Below are 27,737 nucleotides of genomic sequence, written 5' to 3' on the forward strand. Positions count from 1 at the left end.
AAGCGATGGTGTCTGATGTCTGGTGCACTGTCAGAGTCATACCTTGCTGCTCTCCTCCAAATCAGTTCTCATGACCCACCACCGAGAACGATGGCCTGTCTTACCTGTCCTCTCCACGGTTTCCCTCAAGGACACAAAGCGGACAGTTGAATTCCCATCCCCGTGCTGGTTGTAGGCGAGGAGTTTGACTTCGTACACCACTGACGCATCTGTTTTGAGACATAAGAAGGGTATTTCAGGCTCGTTCATTAGCATTATCTCCCCAGGGTAGCAGGTATTTAGGAACCACGCCTAACCCAACACACAAGACGCTGATAACAAGTCACAAGGCAAGCTCGCACCACCTCTGTGATGTGTAAAAACCTCTCTTTTGGGTGGGAAAGCACCCAAAAACCTGGGGGAGAGCTGCAGCATCCCCCGGTTAGGGGCTGAGCAACACATCCGAGCTCCCCGGGGTCTGGAGGCGACGGGGATGAAGCTGTCAGGGGACTCACCCAGGTGGGTAATGTTGTACGCCGTTATGTTGCTGGCCAGTAGCACCGGACCCGTGTACTGGGAGAGGTGGACTTTGCGGTAGTAGAGCTTGAAGCCTTCGTGCTGGCCCAGTTTGATGGAGGGCTCCCACGTGGCCTGGACAGCAGTGCTGTTAATGACTTTAATGAAGAGGGACGGCATGGCCGGGACTGAAACAGAGAGAGAAAGACGGCAGGTTGCACGTGCTGCTCAGCCTGCAGGATGAGAAATTCCCCACCAGCGTTTCCCTGCGGCCGCTGCACCAAAGAATGTGCTAGGTGAGTTTGAGAAAATCAGATTAGACCAGACCCTGCTTTAACAGCTTTGAATTTCTTCAGGGAGCTGTGTGAGTTTCCAAGGGGTTCCTATGCTCCGCTCAGCAAGCAGAGAGGCTACTTTTACACTCGGGTTGCAATTTGATGCTCGGCCCCCTCGGGTCAGGGCAGGAATGCAGCCACTTTGGAATTGCATTCCCAAATTCCACTTTTCTGCCCTCGCCTCGAGGGCAGCGAGGACCTTTCAGAGTGATTAATCCCCGCGGGAGGAAGGAACCAGAAGGGATGGAGCCGGAGACATCCGTCTTGAAAAGCAGTCGGTGAAATATGCTACCGCCCGGCTGAGCGCGCGAGGTTCCTGCGCTGGCTTGCAGGGTGTCTGGGAGCTTGCTCTCCCATCAGCTTTTGAAGGGAGGTTTGGGATTCTGCGCTGGGGACTGAAGAGAGAACTGGGACATCTTCAGCAACAGCCCTAACTACCTGAGCAGCCTGAGGTCACTGCAGCGCTACCCGTTTCGGCAGGCAGGCACTTACCTGGCCCTAGTGGCGCAGAGGGATTTAGCTGGGAAGGTGTCCCTGCTGCTGCCCGGTGTCACTGAGGCCTGAGTCAAAGGACAACCTTTGCTAGGGTCAGATCCAGCCCAGTCAACATCCCTAAATCCTGCCCTCATTCTAGGGATGCACAGCAGCAAAGTGTCAGTGCCACTTTGTCCATAGGTCCCCAGAAGGCCGCCAGACCCCATCCTGCCCCCTCAGCCTGGGCTGAGAGGCAAAGCTTTGCAAACCAGAGCCAGTTTTTTTCAGACTCAATACATGGCTTTTCCAAAGCTGGTTCTGCACAAAATGCTGCCACAGAGCCCCGTGGACCACGTTACCCCGAGCATCTTCCTTCCCTCGCCCTCCCTTTCTCGCACACTGAGCACATCAGTGCAGAGCCGTGTCTCAGCAGGACCTCTCACTGATGATTTTTTCACTTCATTTCCACCAAACACCCCCGGGCCAGATGCTCCCATCAGTTCCTGAGCCTTTTGCACCATTCGGAAGGCGGATGGCACCAGGCTCCGCGGGGTCTGCCTTGCCCAAGGGCTCTGATCCTGCTCGGGTTTTTGGGCACTGCTGCCCCAGGCAGTAAGTTTGGCTAAACCCAGCAGAAAAAGCAAAGAGCAGAACAACAGCTCTGCTTCTCCACCAGCCTCTGGCCAAGAGAAGGCTTTGAGGCAGAGCTATTTTCCAGTCCCCAGTGATTATAAGCTCGGAATAGCCCAAGTATAAGGACTGCTGGGCTTGCAATGCACTGATGCTGCTTTTTGTCTTGTTTTCCCCACTGGGTCTCTAAACGATGAGCAGTGAAAGCCCGGCCCTGACGCTGTCCTTTGGCACAGAGTTCAGCTCAGCCATTTAGTGAGCGATGTTGGAAAGCCGATGAAATGCGGTCGTGTCAATCTAAAACTGACAAGAGCTAAAAAGAGCACTTCCTCAATTTAACAGCAAAGTCAAAGCGGCACAGCACAATGGTTGGCCTTTTCCTGGTCACCAGGAGGCCTCGCAGGATTTAGGGGAAGGAAAGACATCTCTCCAGGTGAGCAGGAGGGTCCGGGCAAGCTCTTCCCAATGAGATGCCCTCCTTTCTGAGCCTTGGCGGGCTGCAGGGCTTTTCCTGATGTGCTCCCAGTAAGCATCAGGAGAGGAACAAGTCCCTGCTGGCCGGTGAGCTTCTGCATGTGAAGGAGAGAAGAGCAGTGAACGGCTGTCCTTGTTCAGGTTAGCGAGATCCCGCCCTGCCTGAGTGCTGCCAAAAGGAAAAAAGGGGCAGGAGTATTTCCTCTGGCTAGCATTTATTCCAATGTGCTTTTCACTGAAGGGAAGGCTGTGCTTAGCCTTTTCTAGGTGGCAAAACACAGAGCAAATTCTACTTATACCGGAATCTACCATTCTTCCCAAATCTGCATACTTTTTCAATCCAGTGGAATAATAATAATATATACATATATGCGTGTTTTTTCTCCCAATTCCCCAGTTCCCATTAGGGTAAAATTAGGAATTGCCTGGATCACCCCTCTGAGAAGCGGGCCCCTTGCTTAGAGCATCGTTTCCTGAATCATCAGTGAAAACGCCACGGAAAGGGAGATCGCATCATCCCGTGGACAAAGAAACACTAACGTGGGCCATCCTGATTTGTGAAGAGTCGGCTTTATTTTACGGTAGCAGAGCCTTACATTTAACAAAAACCACAAGAATACCTCTCCTTCAAAGTACGAAATATATAGTATTTATTCAAACTCTGAGTATATATATATGTATATATGAATAATATTGATTATATGTAGGCACTTGTAGAACGCATGTGCTATTTATAAAATTATTACACAAATAAGTGCATACAGATGGAGTATATCTGTGTGTGCATAAATATATGTACACACACGAGTGTGTATGTGCTTCACAGAAGTATATATAACACATAGTATGAATCTAATATAAGTAAGGCACCTCCCTCATGCTAAGGGCTGGGATACTTGTTTTCCTCTTCCGTGCTGTTTGGAATTTTCCCCAGGTCATTTCAACTTTCTTCTTGAAGGCGTCTTTAGCCGAAGGAGACTAAAGGAACAGTCTTCATCCTAGAGAAATGTCAAAAAGTCCTGGAGAAAACCCTAAAAAGCATTAAAAGACAAGAACAGGAGCGTGTGCTGCTTAATGAAGCGGATATAGTTTGAGATTAAAAATACCACAGCATTCGTGAAATGGCAGAAAGGAGCCCCGAGCTGGGCACACAAGCTCACAGAGAAGCATTTGATTGCCAAAGCGAGGCAGTCAAGGGGTTTAACATGGAGAGTGCTCCCTGTCTATCCGGAGCAATCTCTGCAGGACCCTTGGGACCCTGCTCCTAGCCAGTCCTGGGGAAAGGAGAATGACAGGGAGGAGATGAGAAGACCTTTCTAGCAAGAGACATTTAAAGAGGATGAGGTTAACTTGCTTGGTTTCCCTATAGCATCTTGCCTTCTTTTCATCCAAAATTATCACTGGCCACAAAGGAACGAGTGCCACACTTTCAGCCAAGTGCACTCTCAGGATATTACTAGTCCTGAAAAGAAAAGCTGACCACCAAAGCCAGGAACAGCCCTGCTCCCGAGGCCCACACCCACATAACAAGGCAATTAGGTGGTAATTCAGACCTGTCCCCGCTTGCCAGCACCTCTGCAGGAACCCCAACAAATGCTGCCCAGGCTCTGCAGAGCCGAGCCATCCTCGGCAGCCCGAATCAGCCCCCATGTCCCTCCCAGGCAAAGCAGCACGCAGCAGCGCTGCGGCACGCGAGGCTCTGTGAGACCACACGGATTCATGAGCTCCTCTAAGACAAGGGCTTGCAGCCCCCTGGTGTGCCTCAGGAAGGCACAGGGCAAAACGGCTTGGCTGTGTGTGAGAAGAGGTGTATCTGCAGAAAAACCTTAATTTGGTGGCAAAAGCTGCTGGTCCCTGGCTCCTTGACCTGCTCCCAGCTCTGTGAAATCAAAGGAAATCAAAGCAAACAAGCAAAGCCCCCTGTACCCTGCCTGCCTAAGAATCAAGCCAGAACTGGGCTTTGAAATCTCTTTTTATTTCCCTAGGATGCAAACCCAAGCTGTATTGAGTGATCTTAACCAGGACAGTCTGTCCACCCTGCACATGTAGCTAATTGCTGAAGCTTCGTTACACAGAACAAGACCTTAAAGGCTAGTAGAGCAGGACAATGATGCCTTAAATTTTTAGAGAGCCAGGAAATTTATGATCCCATTACCAGACACTTAACTATTCCTGCCGTGATTGAAGGTAATAATGACCAAAAGTCCTATCTTGCTTGACCCAAATTCCTGCAGAAACACCAGATTCTATGAAGCATGGCTGGCTTTTAGCTCCAGTAGCTGAACTCAGAGTGTCGGGTCAAGGAGTTTCAAGTTTTAGCTTACTGAATCCCTCTGCCTCTAAATTGGAAGGAAAAACAAACTCAAAGGGTGACTGATTCCCTGTGGAGTACCAAGGAAATAAACTCGCAGGGCAAGGATTTATTGGCGTCGTTGCATCAATGCTGTAGTAACATCTGCAGCAGCTGAAGATGGAAGGAGGGCTGGATCCCCCACCTGGAAGCCAGTGCACTCTTAATCCTAAATCACATCCTCATGCCCTCTCTGCTGCAAATTCCTAATTACTGAGTGTTTATGAGAATAATGCAATACTCATAGGAAATTACTGTCAGTAAGTGAGACGAGACAGGATTCAGAGGTGCTGAAGAGGCACACGAGTCGAGGAAAACGTTCTTACAATGCTGCTGCCAGATGGATGATGTTTGACAGATCACACTGGGACTGTGGTTAGTTGGCAAGTGCCCTGCATCAGAGCACCCACTTCTTACGGGGGATGCAAACTGGTAGCCACATCTGGGAGGCGAAGGCAGGGAAAAGCCTTGGAGACCACCGTAACTTCCCACTGAAACAGGGCTGCTCCAAGGCAGGGACTTGGGGGTCAGGATGTCTCAGCTCGGTGTGTTTTCTCCAGGGCAGAGCAGAACAAAATATAAAGTCAGAAAGATGCGGCACCTATCAAGTAAGAACTGTAAGTACCAGAGCTGCTGGAGAATGCTGAGACACTTCTTGAACAGGAACTCTGCATTTAGCAAGCAGTTTAGGAAAAGCCCACAGCAGCTGCAACACGCGACCAGACGGCGGGAAGGATCGACTTGCACTCACAGCAACACAAGCTGTGAGAGCTAACGCCGCGTTTAAGGCCATCAGTTGATCCCTGTGTAACAGTACAAGCGAGCTTTACACAATAACCCAGGGTGTGAGGAGGAGTGGGAACAAGGAGCAGCGACAACACAGGCTGTGTGCCAAGGCACTCAGAGAGGGTATCGGGGTGACTGGCGCCGCTGCTACGCACAGCAGGATTTAGCATCTGATGGCCCAAGTGCAAAGCGTTCCTTACCTTCTCCCAGCGTGCTCACCACTGTGACTTCTGAGGCCTTGCTGGCACCGCGGGAGGTGTAAGCCTTTATATAGAAGCTATAGCTGGTCGAGGGCTCTAAATCAGTCACCAGCTGCTGGAAGGTGCTCTTGCTAACAGCCTCCTGATACTCCATCTCCACGGGATCTGAAGTGGGAAGAAAGAACAGAGCTGCGTTAGGCTTTGCAAGAGGTAAAGGGACTGAACGGATGCTGCAAGCAGTAATTTTGGTCCCTAACGTGGATCTGTACCTGCCCACACCCTTTTCTGCTTACATTTCTGTGCTTTGCCAGAGACCTAAGTGAGCAGCAAGATTTGACTGTGCAGCTTCACTCTCCCCATTTTTTGGGTGTTTATATCACTGTTACTGCCTCATCTCTGTCTTTCAGAAATATGGGAGTGATAGAGGACACAGCAGTCTACAGCAGCGTGGGCCTGCCTTACCCGGTGCGCCTCACGGCTCAATTCTGCCGAGGAAGCTGGAGACGTACCTGCAGCTTTCCGAATGTGCAGCACGTAGCCGATGATCTCCTTGGTGTTCTGGAGGGGCTCCTTCCATGACACCTGGATGGTGGTTGCAGACACCGTCTCAGCCTTCACGGCCTGCGGAGGCCCCGGCAGCCCGTCCGCCCACAGCACCGTCAGGCGGGCGCTGGCCTGCGTGGAGCCGGCACTGTTCTCGGCGATGCACTGGTAGATGGCCTCGTCCGCCTGGTTGATCCCGTAGATGGAGAGGGTGCTGCGTGGGGACACGAGAGGGAAAAGCATCCCAATGAGTGCTCTCCAGCACAAGTCCCCCCCTCCAGCCGAGGCTGCGAGGGCAGGGCACCCTACAAGCCTCCATTTCCAGCCCCACGCACGCTGTGACCCCAGGAAGCTGCAGGGTGGTGTTTTTGGGGGGAATAAAAGCTCAGGAGGTGGATGTGGCATTTCCCTGACCTCAGGAGGGGCAGATTATCTCCGTCCCGAACCCCAGGATTGCACTTGGGATGCAAGAACACAGGGACAAGCAGCCCCCCATGCACACGTGGGCACCTCACACCTTTCTGAGCTGCATGGCCCTCTGGTGATGGCTGGGCAATTTCAGGGCCAGCCCAGGATCTTTAAAACCACAGCAGCAAGCATTGACTCAGAAATAAATGTGCAGCACATTGGCACTATCTTGCCATTCAGCATGTAGAACAGCTTGTCTTAAGAACATTTATTTACAAACAGAGACCCATCAGCAAAAGCTCTGCTCTCTCCAGGGCTTGCTCTCTTCCTGAAACCAAGCCTGGAACAAAATGATTCAATTTGCGAGTATTCAGCAGGCACAAGATCCCATAAATAAAAACCCAGCGCATCTCCTGGCCAAGATGTGGGGCGGGGGGGAAGTCTCCCTGCACTGTTTCCAGCCTTTAGTACTGGACATTTTGCACCATCCTTAAGGCAGAAGCTCAAGAAGGTAATGATAAAACAGGCTTATGATGCTCTTAGTCCAGTTCGGATGTCCTTATACCTCTGCTGATGTGAGAGGTGCTTCACAGCTTTTGGGGAGTCATCTCCAAAGCTGCCCTTTATGCAGATGAAACATGGGAGGTGGAGATAAATAACTTGCCACTGCCTGCCTGTACGGCAGAATGAATGTTTCTTCTAATTGCGGCAAAATATTGGGCTCCCTGCATTAAAATTTATTATTGCTGTTGATTTAACATTTGTATTTCTGCCTTGCAAATTATCAGGGCCATGGTGCGCGAGCAAATGCTTAACAGTCATCTATTTATGTCCCGGCCCTTTGTTTCCTTGGTAACATTGTAAATGGAATATCAAATGTGATGTTTTCAGCTGATACAGTGATTTTAGAGAATCAGCCCTAAGCCCCGATAGCCACAGGCTCAACGAATCTGAATAAATGGGAGGAGAAAGCCGGAGCCGGGAGGAGGCGGCGGGAGGAGAGACCCGATGGGTGGCTCAAGTGTGCCAGCAAAGCCCGATTCCTGTGAGGGCAGATGGCAGGAGGCAGAAGGATTATGAAGTCCAAAAGCTGCACTCACAGCCCTGCACGAAGCAGATGTGAGCAGGGAGCGGCGGCGTTTCCCCCCGTGCCGTCAATGCCGCGATTATTTTCGTGTGGCCGCCGCGCATCTGGGCACCGGGAGCAGCCAGGCTGGGCTGGCACACACATCGAGAGCAGCCTCAAGCTTCCCAGGCACAAAGCTGCCCAGGAACAACGAGGAGCTCTTAAACTTACACACCAGGTCCATGAAAACAAGGCCTTTCTCTCCCTGCCGGGCCCTCTAGCACACACAGGCAGAGCTCTACAAGCTGCAAGCTCCGGCGTGAGCTCCAAAGCCTGCTGGCAGCTGCCACGAGGAGGGCAGGAGCAGCCGGTGAGTTACAGGCTCCCCAGCAGCACCCCAGCTGGTGCCTCTGCATCCGAATTATCGACAAAATTCTCCCCCGTGCGGCACCCCTGGGATGCGGAGGATGCACGCGGCGTGGTCCCCAGCTCTCCCCGGTTTGGCCGCTTTTTGCTTTTTTTTTTTTTTTTTAAGGAAGCCCAAACAAAAGGGAAATATGTAGTTGCCGCACGAGGAGGCGCAGAGCGTCTCCGCGCGTCAACCATCTGAAATATGCGGCGTCCTTTTCTTCCTTCCCGTCAAGGGGAAAAAAATCTGTCACTTCGGGACATCTGCTGTTGGGAAACTTTCCCGCGAGTGCCAGACCGGCAGCGCCGCGAGCACGTCGGGCGCGGCGAGATGCCAGAAGGCTTTCTGCTGGTCACCAAAGGCGCTCGGCGAGCCGAGGGCTCCGTCACGGCTCCGCACAATGCCCTGACAGGCAGTGATGGAAGTGGGGAGAGGAGCTGCTGCACGTTCACACCCGGCCGAGCCGCGGCGAGGAGGGGAACGGGAGGCAGCTCGAAAGCCGCCTATTCCCAAGCTGTCTCGCAGCTCGGAGGCAATCAAGATGACTGATCTGGCTCGGGTCAGGGGTCTGGGCCGCTGACCGGAGATCGGCTTTCCAAAGGCTCCTCTGTAAAAAAAAAAAAAAAAAAAAAAAAAAAAAGTCTGAGAACTGAAGGCGGCCTCTTCATCGATTCGGCAGCACAAAGAAGAAGAGGGGCCCATCTGGAAGGACAGCAGCGTGCGCGCGCACAGGCGCACAAAGGAGGGAGTGTGATGAAATTAATGCGGAGCAGGCTGCCGCTAGCGTTCAGCCCCTCTGCGGTGGTGGTGGTGGCTACAGAAACGGGCTGGGGCTGCACGCAGACACCCAGCACCAGCACTCCAGCCCCCGTGCCCTGCTCTGCCTCCATTCCTTACGGGCTGCCAGCCGCTGCCACGCTACCAAGGGGCTTTTCCCCTTAGTGCTGTGCCCCAGCAGCCTTGCAGAAGCCTTTGAAGGTTGCCTTGGTCCCGACTGAGAATAAGGTGCAAGGCGTGAAGGGAGATACTCACCGGCCCAGAGGGACACTGCAGATCATCCCCAGCCTTCCCTAAGCATGTCCTTATGTCTCCAGATATTAAATACCTTACAGAGCTTCCTAGCCCAAACTGAAAATCCCTGGGCTGTGTTACACAGGAGAACGATCCCTTCCCACGTGGATGGGTTTATGTTTAGCAGGTGCTGCAGCACACCAGCCAGGGGCCCAGCCTGGCTCTGTGGTTACAGACTCACCACGGTGGGGTCCCTGGAGGGATGCTGCCAGCCCCAGCGGGGTGCACGGCGCTGCAGGAAACCACCCCAGCCATCTGCCTGCCCCGTGCTGGCTGCAAAGCCCTGCAAAGCTGGTCAGAGAGGCTCCTTCTTGCACCTCTGGGAGAGGACAGCATCTGGCAGGATGGGGATTTGTCTTACAGCATCTTTTCTGCAAAACGGGATGCTATCCACAAATGGCATCGCACTTGCTCCAGGAGACACGGCAGTGGAACCATTTCATCCCCTAAAACTGACCCTTTCTGGCTGGCTTCACGACATCTGGCTTTGCACTGCCTCGTCGCGACACCAAGGACACCTGAACGAGCTGGCTGCCACTCGATCTGTTCTCATGAATCAAGACTGAAATCACAGATGTGACTGAATCCTGTCCTGGGCAGGGAGAAGGAAAGCTTTTACACCCACAGGTCCGCAGGAGAGCACTGAACACCTCGGGAATTGCTCCTGGAAGGGAGGGGAGATCCCTGAGTTGGTTGTGACGGCACAGACAGCTGGCAGAGCTCTGCTGCGAAGTGGAAAGCCCCCAGAGCTTTTTTTCTAGCAATGGGTGTTGGAGAGGAAAAAGAACCAACCTAATCCTGGGGAGGCTGAGCTTGTGCTGCCCCATGACAGGCTCCGTCCTGCCTCAAAGCTCCTCTTGTAAGGACCCGTGCTCGCTGGGGGAGGCAGGGCCAGGCGCTGCCCCGCTGCTCGCACCGAGACCCTCCCTGCGAAGGCAATTAGGAGCCCGCGCAGCCTCCCCACGTGTCTTCCCCACAAAGTCAAACCCATAAATTATGCTTAAATCAGGAGCAGCTGGTTCACATCCCGGTCCTCCGCACACTTATTTGTCATGCTTCTGGGAACTGAGCCGGGATTTTCTATGCGGTACCCTGCCAGAACCACCAAAGGTCTTCGAGCTCGTTGCATAAATAATCTGCACCTTCCTTTAGGTGTCAAATCCCTACAAAATCAAGATTTTGGGGGGGGGTGGGAACCCTGAAGGGACCACGGTTAACCCATTTAACATGGGTTTCATGGTAAAATGCCACCTTGCAAACGACAGGTTGGAGTTTCCCTGAGTTTTGTACCAAAACAGCTGTCCTGCCTCGGGTGTTTGGGTATTTCTGCTGGAAGCCCGCTCTCCCTATCTGCTATAGTATAAAGTAACACCATCAGTGCAAGGAAAGCAAGGTTGTCCTGAAGTTCAACTGCAGAAGAATATTTTCTTTGATGAGCCTTGAGCGTCCACAGCCCTTACAGCGACTCATTCGCAGAGCCCTAAAACAAGTGCAAACCAGCGAGGAAGAATTTAAAAAGGAGACACTTGATAAGCAAAGGTCACCAAAGAGAGCAAATGCCACCTGAGCCCGGGTTCTGATGTAGCCTTTTTCCTGTGGAACAAATGAAGTCCCTTAATTACCATTTTGTAAATAAAATCTCCTTGGAAAATCAATATTTAGAGCCTGCCTCCTCTGAAGATGTTGGCCTTTGTTCCGTGCTATTAGGGCAATATAAACCCCACGGTGTGATATACTTCGGGGCTGAAAATTATCCCCCTGAACCTGATTGGGTTAAAGGAAGGAAAGCAGTAAACCTTTCAGAGCAGTAATTCGGGTGCTATTTCATGCTTCCTTGTAAATTTTGAAGTAATAACCTAAAAAGAAGGATTTTCCACAAGCTCACAACTAACGTGGCCAGCCACCACCCCTTCCCCCTGCAGCGATACCTCTGCTTTCAGGCCAGGCCAGCGATGCCAGGTGGGAATTTAGCTGGAAATGCCCACTGCACCTCTCAGGCTGGGGCATTTGGATCGTGATCAATCCAGATCACCCCATGAAAAATCGGGACATGGCATCTCTGATTATCAGGGACAGCTCCACCCAAATCCAAAAGGCTCCACCAAGTTCTCCACCCCAGAGCAGCATCACGCCAACAGCCCCGGCATCTCATGGCAAGACACCCCCAGCGTCAGCCCCTTCGGTGATTTTTATTCACAGCTTTTAATGGAAAACCCCACAATTCCCTCCACCTGAGCCTTCATGCATTTTTCATCAACAATTACCCGCTAGCCCAGAACCGCTTTTGATTTTTGCTAATCATCGATTGGATATTTTGTTCCCACACAGCTGGCATTTTCCAAACACAACCACCACCTCTGGAGAGGGCACAGCAGAAGGCTGATCTTTAATGCTAATGTGTCAAGAAACCGTCAACACATCAGGCGATCAGAGGGACCGCGAGGCAAGAGGTATTTGTCGGACACAGCCTGCAAGGCTTATTTTGCTGCACTGAAAGGCTGGAAATCGCACAGCGAGTGGCTCCGGAGACCCACATGATGTTGTACAAGCAGCCACGGCCAACCTGCAGGGAGCCCAGCCCTGAAGCTGCCATCCCACCTCAACGACGACGGTCTTCTGAAGCCCCCTGACCTTGAGGGTTTGTCCTCCTTGGGTTCGCAGTTACATGCCCCATGTCCTGCAGGTCTGGATCTCGCTTCTAGATGCATTCATCTACAAGAGTGAGGTTCCTCATAACGATATATTTTGCAATCAATTAGCACATGATACGATTTGGGATGATTTGGTCTTTTTTTTTTTAAAAAAAAAATCCCTTTGGGGGCATTCAGACCTTTATTGCCATATTAAGCAGAGTTTTAATCCAAATGAATTTTCTAAGAAACCATGTAATCTAATTAAAAAGCTCACGGTGCAGTTTAGCAGCTTCATTCCTAGTAGATTCGCGATCCATCTTTACATGGACAAATATTTTCCAAGTGCAATAGGCTGATAAATCCAAGGCATAATCACAAACCGATTCTGCCCGGAACTAAGTGGGTTACAGCACTTAGTCATGCCCATGGGAATGAAACAAAGGACAACTTGAAAAAGCTCTGAAAAAAAAAAAAAAAAAACACAACAAAAAACAGTCGTTGATCTGTTTCCTCCGATTCCTGGAGGAATTCATGGCTCTGATTCATGGAGCTCCCAGCCACGCTGTACGAGCAAGGACATTTTTCAGACTGACAGCTTTGGAAACCACCGGGCACGGCCACTTTCCTGAAGCTGAGCATTGGTGTAGACCAAAACTAGGGCAAAAGAAGACAAAAGCTGAATGTTATCGAGCACGACGGCCTTAGGGCTTGGCTTTACAGTCGTGTTTCTCTAGCTTAAGAAGATGCCACAAGTCAGCTGAGCCCCAGTAACGAGCAGAGCTCCCCCAGCCTGGGACAGATGCGATGTAATCTGATCATTCAGCTTGCAACAGAGAAGACTGGAGCTAAATTGCATTAAATGATTGCCATAAAATACTATTACAATGTTCACCAAGTCTCAGTTAACATGCACGTGTAGTGCACTGGGACCTGGTTAGGAGTCACGACCAAAGACCCTACGTCTACCTTCCTTGAGCAGTGGAAAGGAAAGATTTCACAGGCAAGGCACCTGGGAAAGACAAAGATCTGGACTCAGTGTGAGTTTTGCCTTGGATTTAACGACCACTTGTAAAAAGTCTTTGGCCATAGAATCATGGAGTCGTGTATGCCGGAAAAGACCTCTCAGATCATCAAGTCCAACCAAGTCACTTCCCTGGTCAATAAAGGGGATGCACTGATTTCCCTTCTCCCATTTCTGGTCTGTTCGTATAAGGGCACACATGCCTCAGAAACCATGCACTGTAACACGACGAGCCTGGAACGAGTGGTGTCTGTGTGTGCATGCTCAAAGTTCACCGAGGCTTTCTAAAAAACTTCCAGCATGGAAAAAACCTCCACCGATCAAGACGATTTTATTACAACCCACGCCTTATCCTTCTCGCAACTCACATCCTTCTGTCCTTCATATAATAAAGCTTAAGAAAACCTCCCTTAAACCTGAAAGCAAACAGCTGTATTATGGAGAGCCTTAGAAAAATAAAACCACTATTCTCCATACGTGCCATAGTGCCTGCAGAGGCTACACTTAATGCCCAGACCCTCTATCGAGGTGGGGTTGTATTCATGAGATACGTTTGTTAACACCGACAGCGGCTATATGACACCATAGAGTACAAATCTCTACCAATAATTCAGGTTTACAACACAGCTCCTATTATTTTTCAGTATCTTGTTCAATGCTATTTCCATAGAAACTGTTGTCAACTGGTAATTTTCACGCTAAGAGCATCGCACCGTATCATTTCCGCGGCACAAACACCCCCGTCCCCTCGCATGGAAACGCGGTTATTTAGTACTCAGAGAGATCACCCCTCCCCGGTGAGATAAAAGGCTGAAGTTCAGTGACAGTCAGCTTCCATGCAAATATTCTCTCAAACAGGGGTAAAGGCATATGCACACCCAAACAGGTCTCTGTACAGGGTTAAAGGATGGTTTCCCCACTCTGGTACAGCACCCAACCTGCCAGCCTCACGGACAGCCTCTGGTCCTTCCAGAAATACCCAGAAGAGGATCAGGACAAAAGAAAAACTTTTGCTGGGCTCCCACATCACCCACCAAGGTCTATCACCGATATTCTGGTATAACAAAGCATGAAACACTGAAACATAAGCCTACAAAGTGCAACTGGTAGGACCAGAGAGGATGCTCCAGTGTTGTACTGTATCAGAACCCAAGTCAAATCCACAGATCTGCTTCTGAACACCACCACCTTCACGCTACCCCTTTGCCAATGCAGAAAGAAAGCCAACCTTCTTCCCACTCCCGTTTCCACTGGAACAAAATTGTTCAAAATGCTGACTTTGAATGCAGCCTCGATCACACAGGAGTAGCACCCCGGTCCAAGGGATGCGTGGCAGCCGCCCACCTCGCCTGCTGAAGCCGATCTGGCTCCAGTGCCCTCCCTGAGTAAGGTGCTCCAGCCGCAGGGCGGCAGTGCCTCTGGATCTCTCGTGCCCATCTCAGCCCCCAGGACTCGAACCATTGCCCAGCACAACGGGGCTACAGAAAAGCAAAGCTGCACGGCTCACCGGGACATCTCGCAGAGCCCACTGCTCGCTGCCAGCCTTCACCGACCGCTCCAAAACGCTAACAACTGCCTCAAATCAGCAGGCTGTGCAAAAGCCAGTGCGAGCTGTATTAGTCCATTTTGATCCCGTTTGTAGCTCAATCATGTGAAATACACCTGCAGCGACAGCTACTTCTGGGCCACCAGGTAGAGATGTGAGTCTTCCATGCAGGGTGACTCCAGGCTGATGCTGCCCGACACCCGGAGCTGCCGAGGCCAGCGCACGGGGACTTACCTGTTGTTATTCTTCAGCTTTATGTGGTCGCTGGTCTCCAGGATCTGCCCGTTCCTCAGCCAAGTGATCTGCGGCGGGGGCTCCCCCTGGGCCACGCAGGTGAAGATGGCAGTGGTCCCCACGGGCCTGGAGATGGACTGGGGGTGCTGCACGAACTCCGCAGGGGCTGCAAGGAAAAAGGAGGAGAAGGATGAGAAAAAGCACGATGGTCTCACTTCGCCCTGGCACAAACCTCATAGCTTGGTCTTCTGTAAGCCTCATCTGCCTGGGAACATGGGGAAGGGAAGTCCTGGTGCTGTCAGATCCAGGGATACGTGGCTAGCCCACAGCACAAGCAGCAGATAACATGAAACAGAAAGCGTGCCTGGTGTTTTGCTGAGCATGGCACAGAGCACATCCATCACCCTGGCAGCAATCAGCCCTCTACTAGGGAAGCTTGCAAAAACCAGCACGCACGGACAGCACAAAGAACGCTGAGGAAGGGAGACAGCGACTGCGTGCTGAAATGATGGTGCTGGTGGGTGGGAAGTCCTGCTCAACAGCACAGCAACACCCCAGGGCCTCACCCAAAGGACCCATACGGCATTAGCAAATGGATTGTGATGTGTGGATGTACACACAGCAATCTGGCAGCTTCTTCTATCCCCAAGAATTATCAGGTTTGCTGCAGATTCTCCTGACAGCAGCAGACTGGGGAGCCCCTTTTACCTCCGATCTGCAGCCTGGGACCCTTTTGGTCCTGCTGAGCCTTGGAGAAGAGTCTGCAGAGCCTGTAATTGCTGCTCACCTCACGCCCAAATGTTTTTTACCTTCAGCATCAGGGTTTGTAAGCAGAAAGTGATTTCTCCCGCTTCCAGCAGCTCAGAATAGATTTTAAATCATTTATCAGAATAAAGCAGCGTATCAGCCTACAGAAAGCACGGCCTGCAGAACACTGCCAAATAGGTGAGTTTATCCAAGCAGTTACGCTTCAAAGGGCAAAGTGATAAATACACTCCATGTTGCTGCTGGGACCTAACATCACGTGGAACCAGCAGCAGCCGCAATGAAGACAAACAGAGGAGAGGCACGGGCCCGTAATGAATTTACCAACCAGCATCACACAATGGATGGCCGGCGGTAAATTTTTCCACAAAAGAAAAATAATCCAGGGAGACACGCTCAGCACCGCTCACAGGCATTTTCCAAGCATGGGATTGGTGTGAGACAGGAGGAAGGAGCAAAGTGGTCCAGCAAAATGGGCTGGAAAGGGGTCCCCGGGCTGTAAGCAGGAGCTGCTATGTCAGGGCAGAGCCTTGTGGTTCGTGGCCAAAAGAACCCTTGGGGCTCACTGTGGCAGCACAGGACAATAAAACCCTTCCCCTGCTACACGTGTGCAAGGGGACAGCACCGTTACCACTGCAGCAGGGCCAAAACGCAGCAAAAGGTGCCTGCGTCGAAGAGCAAAGCCATGCAGACTGTAAGGCCTGTGAGCAGGAAGGCACGGGAACTCACTGCAGAGCCGCTCTGCCTTGCAGGAGCCCCCTCTTCCATTTTTAATAATCAAAGGCAAGCGGAGCATGGCAGCCCTGACTTGTGTCAGCAGTCGGGGGCGTCCCCCGGCAGAGTTTATGGTCAGGCCACTTCTGCTGGCGCTCGGGTCTGCTAACGAACCCGATCCCAGCAGCCTAACGGACACAAGCATTTCCAGAGCCTCCTGCTAAACTTCCCTGGGTGCCAATCGATGCGCTGCCCTTCCCTTCCCTTCCACGTTTTTCCCCCTAGACTTAGAAATTAAAATAAAATTCAGGATCGGTTCAATGGAAGTTGGAAGCGTGGCCAAACGGGGGAGAAACCTCTCTGCCCCGCAGTGAACGGTCCCTTCATGGTGCGGTACAGACCTGATTTTCAAGATTCCCTTAACCTCCTGCCCCCTGCTTTGTGTGGGGCGCTTTTCCAGGAGCAATTATTTGTCAAGTGGCCGCGCACCTCCCTGCTTCCATCCCACAAGGTTGTGCCCACGACGCTCGCAGGTGCAAAACATGATGCCAAGGAAGGGCACAGCCAGCTCCCAGCGCCTCGAGGTGGCTTCGTTAAGGATCCCACACTCAATCCTCTTCGCTGTCCTGCTAAACACAGCCAGCGCATAGCCCCAGCCCCCCTGAACTTGCTCAAACTCTCTGGGGAGCAGGTGGCCCCTCGCTGGATGGTGCTGAGCTCTGTCCTTCTGCTGCTCCACTCCTCCTGGCTTCCTGCGGGCACTGCTCTGTCCCGCTCAGCTCTCGCCCTACTCCTTTTCATGGCAAAAGGAGCAAAAAGGCCCAGGCTGCAGCAGAAACCGGGTGTTTGCTGCAGCAGACCCCAGCGGGAAGCCTTAAAGCTGACTGCGAGGACTTACAAGGCTCCTGTCCCCATTGCCAGCACCTGACAGCATCGGAGAAGGGACACGGGCCGGGTGCCACCGGGGTCTGAACGTGGGGACGGGCACTGCTGCGGGGAGATGCCCTCCTGCTGCCACATCAACAGGAACAGAAGCGCGAGGAACCCGGAGCGTTGATTATTTGGGGCTTAATGGGAGGGAGGGGATCACGCAGTTTTAATGAATATTTAAAGGCGTGACATCGGTATCAAAAAGCAATAACGCCTTTTTTTTTTTTAATACCGCCCTCAGAATCGTTAACGAGTCGGTGTCGCTGTGCTCACCAAACTGTGACAGCGCCAAGACGCACCGTAACAGCGGGCTGCAACGGGAGAGCCGGGCTGGCTCCATGCCCCTGGGGACATCTCCTCTGAGCAGGGACCGGCCACCAGCCCCAATGGGGAGCTTCCCTGCATGGCTACAGCCCCTGGCATGAGCTTGGGGTGCGGTTTGTTCCAGGGAAATTTGAGGTACTGGGACCAGATGATGCCCTGCCCCTCGCACCGAAGCACTGAGCACTCGTTAATTCTCGATTACCCGGAGCAGCAGGTCAAGGGAGGGAGACTGGGATGAGGAGAAGGAAGAATAACCTGGCAAGCACAAAATCTCATAAATCAGGCCAGCAGAACACACAATAAGGTTATAAAGAGCAGGGCAGTCGGTCAAGCACAGCATCAGATGGCAGGAGGTAGACAAAGAACTGCCTCTCACTTTGCTTCTCCTCCACTGCCCACAGAGGGTGTGGATGCTTCAGTGAGTAACTCTTCAAGCTGTAGGTGGGATTCCTACAGCCAAAGACGGGCCCTGTGGCTGTGTCCCCTGGGAGCCAGGCAGAAACCACACCAGGGAAGCTGCCAGTGAGTATCGTGTGCCCTGCTCGTCCCGGCATGGCACAGGCTGCAGCTCCTCCACAGTGATCATGTCCCCATGTCACCTACCTGCGTGCTGCAGGGAGGATGCTCCGGAGGGCTCAGGCACCCCAGCTCACTCCTGCACCCCAAGGGATGAGCTCCGAGCTCCTGCCTGCCCCTGCACGGCTCCTTTTCTTGGCAAGGAAAATGAGCACAGGATGGGCTCTGCTCCCCAGGGCACACAGACCCACGCGGCAGGGACCGGAGCTGTTTTTGCAGCACAAATTTAAGCCGGGGGTAAACACGAGGCCAACCACAGTGCCGAGCCTAAACCAGCAACCACAATACCTCTGCTGACAAATTCCAGCCCGCAGCCCGGGCTCGCAACGCCAGCGAGCCGGGGCGATGGGAGAAACATCAGGAAACGCAGCGGTGGCCGGATCTGCTGGACCAAGGAGCGATGCCCGGCTCTGCCAGCAGCAAGCAGGGCGAACAAGGCAGCCATTGTCAGCGGAGCCTTCAAAACCCCGGCCTTGAGATGGGCACTCATTTATGAGATGGGATCTCATTTTTCTGCATAGCTTTCAGGAGGAAATGAAGCGTGGAGCGGAGAACACTGGTGACCATCTGGCCATTCACAGCCCATCAGTTTGTTATGACACCAAACACATAATAAAGCACAAAAGATTGCGCAGGAGGTAGAGGGAAAGCGCTTTGATTTTCTTTTTCTTTTTTTTTCCCCCTCCTTGCCACCGAAGCCTGCTCGTCCCTTGCACCACACGCACGGCCTGGCTCCGTTCTGCATTCGGCCCTTCCTCGGCTCCCCCCGCGAGGCTTTCATTCGCAGCCCGGCACAAAGCAATATTCAAATGGCTGCGCTGGGATCTTAAAGAGAAAATGGAAACTTTCTTGTGGGAGAACCTCACAAAAGAGATCAAAGGAGCCTAAACGGCATGGGGAGGGCAGCGAGGGAGGGAGCGGGGGATTGAGGCCTTATCCTCTGGAGGGAGGAGGAATTCCCAGGAAGATAATATGATGATCTGAAGGAGAACCTGCAACGGGAAAGGCTGGAGCGAGAGCAGAGCCATGCGACGGGGACACCTCTGGGGATGCTGTTATAGGACGAGGACCACTGCTGGCAGCCCGCAGCGGGGCGGAGGTGGCAGCAGGAGGGAGGACGTGCTCTCAGCCCCAGCTAACTCCTCGCCTTATAGCAGGAAACGTGGCCCTTTCTGCCCGGCTTTCTCACATATAAAACCCTGCCTCCTTCAAAAGGCGCAGGGGCAAGTTAATTTGTGCCTCCAGGCACTTCAAGGGCCCTGCATAAAGGCTGCAAGTACCTGGCCTGGCATGCTTTGAGGACGCTCCCATTGTCCCAGCCCTGTGCGAACTTCCTCTCCAGCCAGGCTTTTGATGGCCTGTTCTTTGCTTTTCTTCCCTTTGCGGATGTAATTTGCATCGCTGACGTCTCGACAAAGATAAAACCCCCAGTCTCCCATGTCAGTCATTATCGGGGTTTTCTTCCCAGACAAACCTAACAGCAATCATTTGTACCTCTCAGCTGGAAAATTCCGGCAAAATGAGATTCAGAGGGAGAAGCCGCTTCAGACGGAGGGGGGAGCAAACCTGGGATGAGTCCAGCTGCTCCCCTGGGGGTGGGCCAGGCCCCCAAAACACTTTGTGGATGGCAGCACGGGTTCAGCTCCTGGCCACACTTCTCCATACCCCTCCCACTTCTCGCTAATCCTGATCACAGAGGCAACTCCCTTCCACGGTGGAGGGCTCTGACGGCCCTTTCCCCTTCCAATTTTTCCAATTCCCTTTTCCAGTTTTGGGGACAAATTCTCATCTTGGTTTTCCAGGTGAAAACCCACAGAAATCCTATCCCAAATGAACTTCAGCTCCAGGGCAACTGCTGGGGGCTGATGTTCAGCTCTCCAAAGAGACTGAAAACTGCTGATCTGTAGCGATGAGAAGCTGTGCTGCCTTTCCCCTCTCATCCAATTGCCAGCTGAAGCAGCCACCAGTATTCAGTAGCCGTATTTTCACAACTCCATAGATTTTTCAAGGAATTTCTTTCGGCTCTGCCTGCCTGATACCTGGACATCAGCTTTGTGTTTGGGTTCACAGCCTCAGCTGCACGCAGCACGTGCAGATCCATCCTGCAGCGGCTCTGAATGGTTTGTGTCAGTACCGCCAGGTTGTTCGCAATGCCTGGGCTCTGCTTCTCTTAACAAGGGGACTCCCAGGTGCCCTCGTTGCACTGTTCACCCAAAAATGCAGCAGCAAACGAGACGGCAAGTTTTCCCCTCCTGTTAGCATCTGGGACTCAGGAAGAGCAAGCAGCCCTGTACAAATTCTCTTCCTGCATCGCTCCCTGATGCTGCCAAGGCAAAAGGGAAGAGGGACGCCGGCATCCAGGAACCGCAGCCTCTGTAAAGGCACCACGGTGCCGGATCACCGCCAGCCGCTCCCAGGACCTGTCAGGTGAGCATCAGGGCTGGAGCAGGGCACTTTCCCCATCACCAGCATGAAAGGTTCAATTAGCCTGCTCCAGCAGGAGGTGTATAATTTTAGATTCAGGATATCATCAGTCAATAGTTAATGAGTGAACTGATGAAAGTGCGAGATGCTTTAAGTGGACTAGCTTGAAGAGGAGGTGAGTGCCTGTAATCAGGGGCGGATTACTGCCATTCAGAGCACGCTGCCAGCTGGGTTTGCCTTCTGAAATACTTGCCTGGCTCCCCTCACCATGGAGACTGGTCGCACGGAGCATGTGGAGGGGATTTGCTTGGTTTCTTGAGCGCAGATCTCTGCTCTGGGCTGAATCACCCTCTACAAGTGACATTTCAGGAGAGTTGCTGTGCAGAAGGGGAGCAGCCTGCACTCCTGCTTTACCCCACATTGGAGCAAAGAGCTCGGATCCAGTGTCATCTGCTACAGCAAAGGGTCTTGCTGACTTCCTGGAAATGGTTTTAGACTTACTTGTGCCATTTCAGGTCAGGGAGCAACATTCTGTGAGTGAGATCCACTACTGGCTATCACTGCAGCTGTGATATCCATTGTGTGGAGACATCTCATACGAGAACAGTGCCCACGTCCCCACATCACTAAGAACCATGCAGAGGGTTTGCTGAATAATTCAGCTTGTGCTGTCAAGCCAAATACCTTGAGGAGGTGGGAAGCCACTGCAACCCAGCAGCTGAGGCTTCAGTTCAATGATACCTGGTCACTACTCACCTGTTGGGGTCTTTTCTACACAAAACCATGTGTAGAAAAGAAGTGCTTTGTCTGATACCATCCAAGAAGCCCACACCAACCCATCACAGTGCCCAGGAGACAGGCAGAGACCGTGCAAAGGGCACAGCAAAGCGGGCATCGTCGCTCTGCCGGACCCGTTTTGCTCACCTTGCACCACGAGCCTGCCCTGCGCGGTCCGTCGCACCCGCGTGCCGGGTTTGTTGGCGGCGCACACGTAGATGCCAGAATGCTGCACGGTGAGGTCCGAGATCATGAGATTTCCTGTGCCCAGCACCTGGATCCCCTCCACGCCAATCGGGCGGCCGTCTGAAAGAGGGGGAAGAGGGTAAGGGTCACATCCTGAGCCTTCGTGTCAAGTGCCCCAGCGCACAGTCCTTGGTGAGGTCTGATTTAAGTACTTACGGAGTGGCACCGCGCTCTGTTACTGGGATTTGCCAAGTAAAGTCAACAGGTTTTAGCTGATGCTCTTAGCAGAGCTGTCTTCCGGAGGAAACCAGGACCCTCAGCCAAGTGTTTGCCCAAAACCACACTCTGTGCTTGGAAAACTAAGGCACCATCACAGGAAATTTGGAAGCTTTTAACGTGCTCAGGTTAAGATGAAGCTCCCAGAATGCTTTCCAATAAAGCAATAAAACCAAATGAAATCGTATCAATTTCCGTGAGCTGTTGATACATCGGATTGACCAAGGATCCAGCCAGCCCAACAACCTGTGGCCAACAGAGGTAGATGCTCTGGGAAGGAGAGCAGCCACGCTGCAGCAGTACTCCCCTGCTGCACCTTCCCAGCCATGAGCAATTTATGGACTTCCTGAGCTAGAAGCGGTCCCTTTTTTGTCTGCTAACCCTCAATGGATGTGTCTTGTTGCTTTTGGAAAATATGTGAACACTGGAGTTTCAGTTCCTTCACTCCTGAACACACAGAAGAGCCCAGAGCCAAGGAGCCCAGCGCTGATGCTGGACTCCAGCACAAGGTTTTGAAGCATCTGAAGTGCTTAACATGAAATAGCAGTGTCAGAGAATTCGCCTTTTTCCATCAAAGCCTCTTACCACTGGAGAATTCCCAGCCAGCTCTAATTACAATGTGTTTCATTAGTATCAGGCTATTGCTTTTTATTGTTTCATTGGTTTGTGTTTTAAGACACTGTCTGACAAAGGCAGCTCTAAATCAATCCTAGCATGTGTCAGGATGTCTGGGCAGAGGGGCAAGGCGGGGAGCACTTTGCTGGAGGAGCAGCTAAGCAGACGTTCATCAGATGGGAAGCAGGAATCCAGTTCCTCTCTCACATTTGCTCAGGGAGGAGTTTAAGGAGCTTACAGAAATGGAGAGGCAAGAACCAGCCTTAGTGATTGCCCCATCTGAACATCCCATGAGCCTGCCATACGTGTGCTCCCCAGCAGCAGAAGAGACACTTCTAAGTTGTGCTTGGTAAAAGGAAAAAATCCACCCCATTATCCTTCAGGATTTCCTTCAGAGCCCCTGCTGTACCCAAAAATGCCCCCTGATGGAGACCTGGCTCTCCATACTGTGAGAAACAAAGTTGTGTTGTTGCAGTAGAAGGTGTTTCTGCAGCATCGTGCTAGGAAATACTGGCTAAACAGGGACTGAAAGCTCCCCAGCACTCCATCAGCACTTCTCCTGCCACGCTCTTTGCATTGTTTTTCAGGAAATTTTTAGACTTGAAGGATTCCTTGCTTCATTAGGCAGGCAATGCCAGATCGCTTCATTATTTGCATTGCAAAGAAAAATGCTTGGGTCTTCTAGACAGAGAAAAACAATGTCATTAAATGATTAAATGATCACATAGCTGGCCAAGCCACTGCGGCAGTAAATGGCTCGGTCATAAAAAGGACAGTAAAACATGACCTGTCCCGCATTTAATGAGCAATAAGAAGGAACCATTTCCTTCAAACATCGTTTGAACTGAAGTGTAAAGAGGTCTGAATTAAATTCAAATTGAACTTGATTTCATCTTTTAAGTCAGACCTTTAGCAAGCCCGTATTTACAATAGGTGTAAAAATCAAATCACCCTCTCGAGGGAGGGACGGGATCAGTGAAAGATGCGAAGTGTCCCCACCTGGATGCTTCATCACATCGTTGCCTTGAGAAATACCACAGAAATGTGACTTGAATGTCAGCAGATTTACTGTATTATTTACAATGTGCTACATAATTTAAGCACAAAAGTCCCAGCCTGCAGCACATACTCTGCACTGTCCGAATACCTGTACATCCTCAGTTGTCTCTCCAGCTCCAACTATTAATTACAGGGGTGATGCTCTGAAGAAGCATCTCCTGTCAGCCAAGCATCTTTCATTTCCCTGAAGAACAAAGCCCTCCGAGCTCAGAAATCCGAGGGAACTGCCATCTGATTCGGGGAGCGTGGCCACCTCCAGCAGCCAGCCAGGGTCACCGTGCCAGATCAGCCCATCGGCTTCTTGCTCAACTGCTGCTTTCCAAAAAGTCCTGGAAAGGGTTTCTAGAGCAACATCTGCACTTTTTAACCCTGTCTTTCTTACAGGGAGAACTGAGTGGCTTGGATCAAGGGACTCTAACTCTGCAAACCCACCTTTCTGGCATGCTTTCCATCACAAAGTCATCTCTCCATGGTGGAGATCCAAAAGACTGCAAAAGCTAACCCTGTTGCTCAGTCCCCAAAGCTCTCCAGACCCACAGAGGCTTGAAACTTACTCACTTACTATGACCTTCCACTTTTTATTAAGTCAAAAGCAGAAAACTGAAGGCCTGAGAACAAGCCAGTCTAGGGGGAAATGTCTGCCAGATTATCTCAGTCCCCAGTTGAAGACAGATGAAGGTTCAGCCGGTCGTGAAGAGCAGCCAGGGACTGATTAATAAAACCGGCCGTTCTCCAAGTGGGAGATGCTCCCAAATAACGCCCTGGCTCTGGACAAGTAGAGGTCTCCAGGTTCCCTATTTGGGTGAAATCTGGGGTTTGGGAGCCCTGTTATTTCTTTTACTAGGTGTATGTGATGCTTTCTGGAGCCCGTTCTCCGCCTGCTCAACCAGTGATTGGCACACCGGCACCAATTACGGGGACCCGTTAAAACGTGCCGGGCGATATGAATATGCAACAACACGAACGCCTTTCTTTTATAAGGAGCGAGTAGAAAGAAAGTAACAACTTTCTAATGTTGATCATTTAGGTCTTTTGTGAATTCTTTGTATTGTGCCATAGTAGCCTTCCACTTTTTAGACGCATGGGTCTCCTGCTCTGTCCGACACCGGGCACCGCGGATTAGCATATTTAGAGTACATTGCAACAGTTGACTATTCAGGATGTGAAGTGGTGAAATTTACTCTATTATTTCTAAACACTTACAGGAACGGCGCTCCTGTCAACCAGTCAGCCATCTATTGCAAGCTTCTGTGTCCAATAAGTTACCAATTAATTGGCTCCTACAATTGTTGTATGGTTTACTTTTTGAATGGCTCCCTCTTTAGTAATTTCCTTCCCATTGTGCGACCCTTTCTGACAACTTCTGTATAACGCTATCAGATAATCGCTGTCTTTTCTTTTTCGCCTCACTTTTCTATATCTCTCTAAATAGTGTATTATTCTGCCCTGGTACCTTTTATGGAGGCCAGCTCAGTGGCCTGTCACTTAGAGGGTAAGGATACATTAAAATCGTCATTCATTCAAAAGGCTTTGCAGTAAGTGCCCAGGATATTCATTTGTGCACACATACAGGTCCCAGCCTGAAGTGCGTAGCTCTGAAAGGAAAAGCCCTATCTTCCCTGAACAAACCCTTAATGATTTTACGTTTCTCTCAGCGCCTGCTCTCTAATGAATGTTGACATTTCATGCGCTGCGAGACACAGGAATTCTGTTTGTGGTCAGGGGCTACAACATATTCCCAAGGAAATTAAATTCAAAATTGATTGTGTGACACTCAAAAACCGGCCCAGAATTCGAACGATTTCCTTTAAGCAAAATATAGCTGCCTTGCCCCCTGAAAACTGGCCAGGTTTTCGCAAAGCCAACGCAAAAAGTGCAAATGTTGCTTCCCTTGCAACTGAAAGCTGTAAAAGCAAAATTGTTCTTTGCTCCTTTCTGATAGAAAAATGCCACATCATCAAAACTGTGAGCAAAAGGGTTCAAACAGATACTCCAAAATGGCAACAAGCCCTGTGCACAGACCCGGCGTAATGGCAACACTATGGCTCTTTCCCCTCAACCAAGCAAGAGAGATGTTCACATAGAAGTGAGCTTTACATTTAAATTATTGCATCTCTTTAAGACTTTGTGGCCATGGATTTTATTATTTCTTGGAGTGGATGAAGGTAAGCTGGAAAATTACCTTGGAAAAAAAACTGGTTATTTAAGCTGAACCAGGTCTGCCAGAAGAACCTGAGGATGGAGACCTTCACATGGGAGGAAGCCACCTGCAGAGGACAGATGCTTGGAGAACCTCCTTGTCCAGTGAAACCCCTCTCCCACCTCCAGATGACACACACGAAGACATGAAAGTACTTCTGAAATCCCTACCAAGAGGTGACAGGCCCACGAAGTAATCAGAGAGCCTGTAAGCCCCATCACTGTTGAGAACGGTATAATAAGAAACAAGATCGTGTGATTATTTGGGCAGGAAACATTCACACGGAAGGAGAGGGAAAATAACGGGGTCTCTTTGCCACTTAGGAGCTCTAAATCTGCTGCTTTGCTGCAAGGCCACGTGGGGAGGGTATTTATTTTTGGTGGAAGGCAATGCTGAGCTCACGCCATCCAGGCAAACATAGCACGAAGCTATTACATCTTCATTACTGCACTGCTCTTTAGAGACAAGTGTTTTGAAGAAGGTAATAAGCTCTTATAATTAAGGCAATTATAACGTAGTTTATTATAGTTGAGCTCTAACGTAGAGCTGCCTTGTGTCCAAGAGAACCAAAACAGTGATAGAGCTTATCTGGGGAATTTTTAAAACAGCATCAGTCTGATGGTTATGGCTCTGGAGGAAAAATAAGAAGCTAGCAGACACAAGTTGATTTTATAAGCCACCAGAGGAGGCAAGCTGGAGGGGAAGTGTGGAGAAATGGTGTGACTGCTGCTGGATACGTGTCCTTGTCCCTTGCAGATGGCTCTGAGTGGGAAGTCATGATCCCGTGAGCCAGGCCAGACCCCATCAGCAAGGCCCTCGGAGAGCCACAGGGGCAAAGCCCCTCATGCAGCACTGCTGCATGGGGCAGGATTATCCCTGCTCATGCTTCACAGCCACCTCGGGTGACTCGGGGAGATTAGCTTCGAAAAGCAACGTGACCCCGCAGAGCACGAGGGCTTGGGAAATGCTAACTGACCCCAACCCCACAGCACGCTCACACAGTTAGGAGTTCCAGAAGATAAATGAAAAGCCGTCAGCTCTTTGCTCGGCGCAGATTTCTGTTGGGCGGTGGAAGTGTTGCTCTGCACAAAGTATTTTCTGAGCTCCTATCACGGTAAAAGCCTAGCAGAGCCCTTGCTTTCGGACTGGGAGAAACACTGCACTTTGCTTGTACGATGCCATCAGACCCTGGCTCTGGTTTCCATGCTGATTAAAAACCATCACTGACCCCAACACAAGCATCTGTATTTCCAGAGGTTCAGGCATGCTACCTTAAGCTCTCTCTGCCCCCTAAGATTTTTTTACAACTCTGAACAGACAGCAAGTTTCTTTCAAGCCTGTTTCACGTGGAAGACATGTTTGTGTACGCTCCTGCTTCTCTGGGCCAACAGTGGTGATGTTTTTGATGCAGCTGAAGAAGACGCTGTCACTCAGGGAACGCTAAAATTATCACCTTTCAGGAAACATCTATGGGTTTAACCAGCCCACTTCTCTAACCGCTAAACACAGGATCTTGGCAGGGAGAAAAAACAGCGCAGACAAGAAGATAAAAAGCACTTCGAGCCTACAATTAATCCTTGTACGAATGGAAAAGGTGGATCACTTGTGTGAGGTAGTCCCTGGCATCACCTATTTCCCACGCGATGGCAATGGAGAGGAGGAAGGAATCCTCGGGCTTACCTAGGCGGCTCCAGGAGACGATGGGCCGGGGATTGCCGGTGGCGATGCACTCCAGCACCGCGGTCTGGTGCACCGTCAGCGTGAGGTTCTCCGGTCCGACGAGAATCATGGGGTCCTTGTAAACAGTGGAGTGGGAGCCTGCAAGGACAGCATCACTGTTAAAGGCATCCCTGGGGTCTCTCATCTCACCCTCTTGTTTAGTGGAACCACTGAAGGCTTTGCTCATCCTCTAGGTTTACGATGATGTGCCTGGTGTAATCCCCAGTAAATCTGAGATGCACGTGAAACAAAGGGAGCACAGTATTTGGGAGGCAGATGCATTGTCTGCATGTGTTTTAAGTGTGCGCTGCTATTTCTGGGGAAAATTCAGCCACCCCCAGCCGCAGGCACTGCTCTTAGCACCCTCGGATAGGCAGCACAGAGAAAGAACCATGTCACAAGCTGCAGTGAGCAGATCTGCAGGTTGGATGTGGTCTACAGGGAGGACACAAGTTACAGGACAGTTTGTACAGACAGGAGTGCAAATAAATGAAAGA

The 27,737-nt window shown here is 51.2% G+C and overlaps 1 protein-coding gene across 4 annotated transcripts in view; it reads right to left on the reverse strand.

Moving 5' to 3' along the window:
* IGDCC3 (immunoglobulin superfamily DCC subclass member 3) overlaps positions 1–27,737 on the reverse strand; it is an 88,968-nt gene that overhangs the window by 5,522 nt on the left and 55,709 nt on the right. For all 4 annotated transcript variants that reach the window (XM_035336171.1, XM_035336174.1, XM_035336172.1 and 1 more), the window contains 7 exons: positions 27,202–27,339; positions 21,333–21,491; positions 14,676–14,841; positions 6,254–6,501; positions 5,745–5,909; positions 495–683; positions 105–209 (listed from right to left, as the gene is read on the reverse strand). In XM_035336171.1, coding sequence (XP_035192062.1) covers positions 105–209; positions 495–683; positions 5,745–5,909; positions 6,254–6,501; positions 14,676–14,841; positions 21,333–21,491; positions 27,202–27,339 — 1,170 coding nt within the window. The remainder of the gene's footprint in view (positions 1–104; positions 210–494; positions 684–5,744; positions 5,910–6,253; positions 6,502–14,675; positions 14,842–21,332; positions 21,492–27,201; positions 27,340–27,737) is intronic.

This window comes from Oxyura jamaicensis, chromosome 10 (assembly GCF_011077185.1).
Source record: "Oxyura jamaicensis isolate SHBP4307 breed ruddy duck chromosome 10, BPBGC_Ojam_1.0, whole genome shotgun sequence".
In the NCBI taxonomy this organism is placed as follows: Eukaryota; Metazoa; Chordata; class Aves; order Anseriformes; family Anatidae; genus Oxyura; species Oxyura jamaicensis.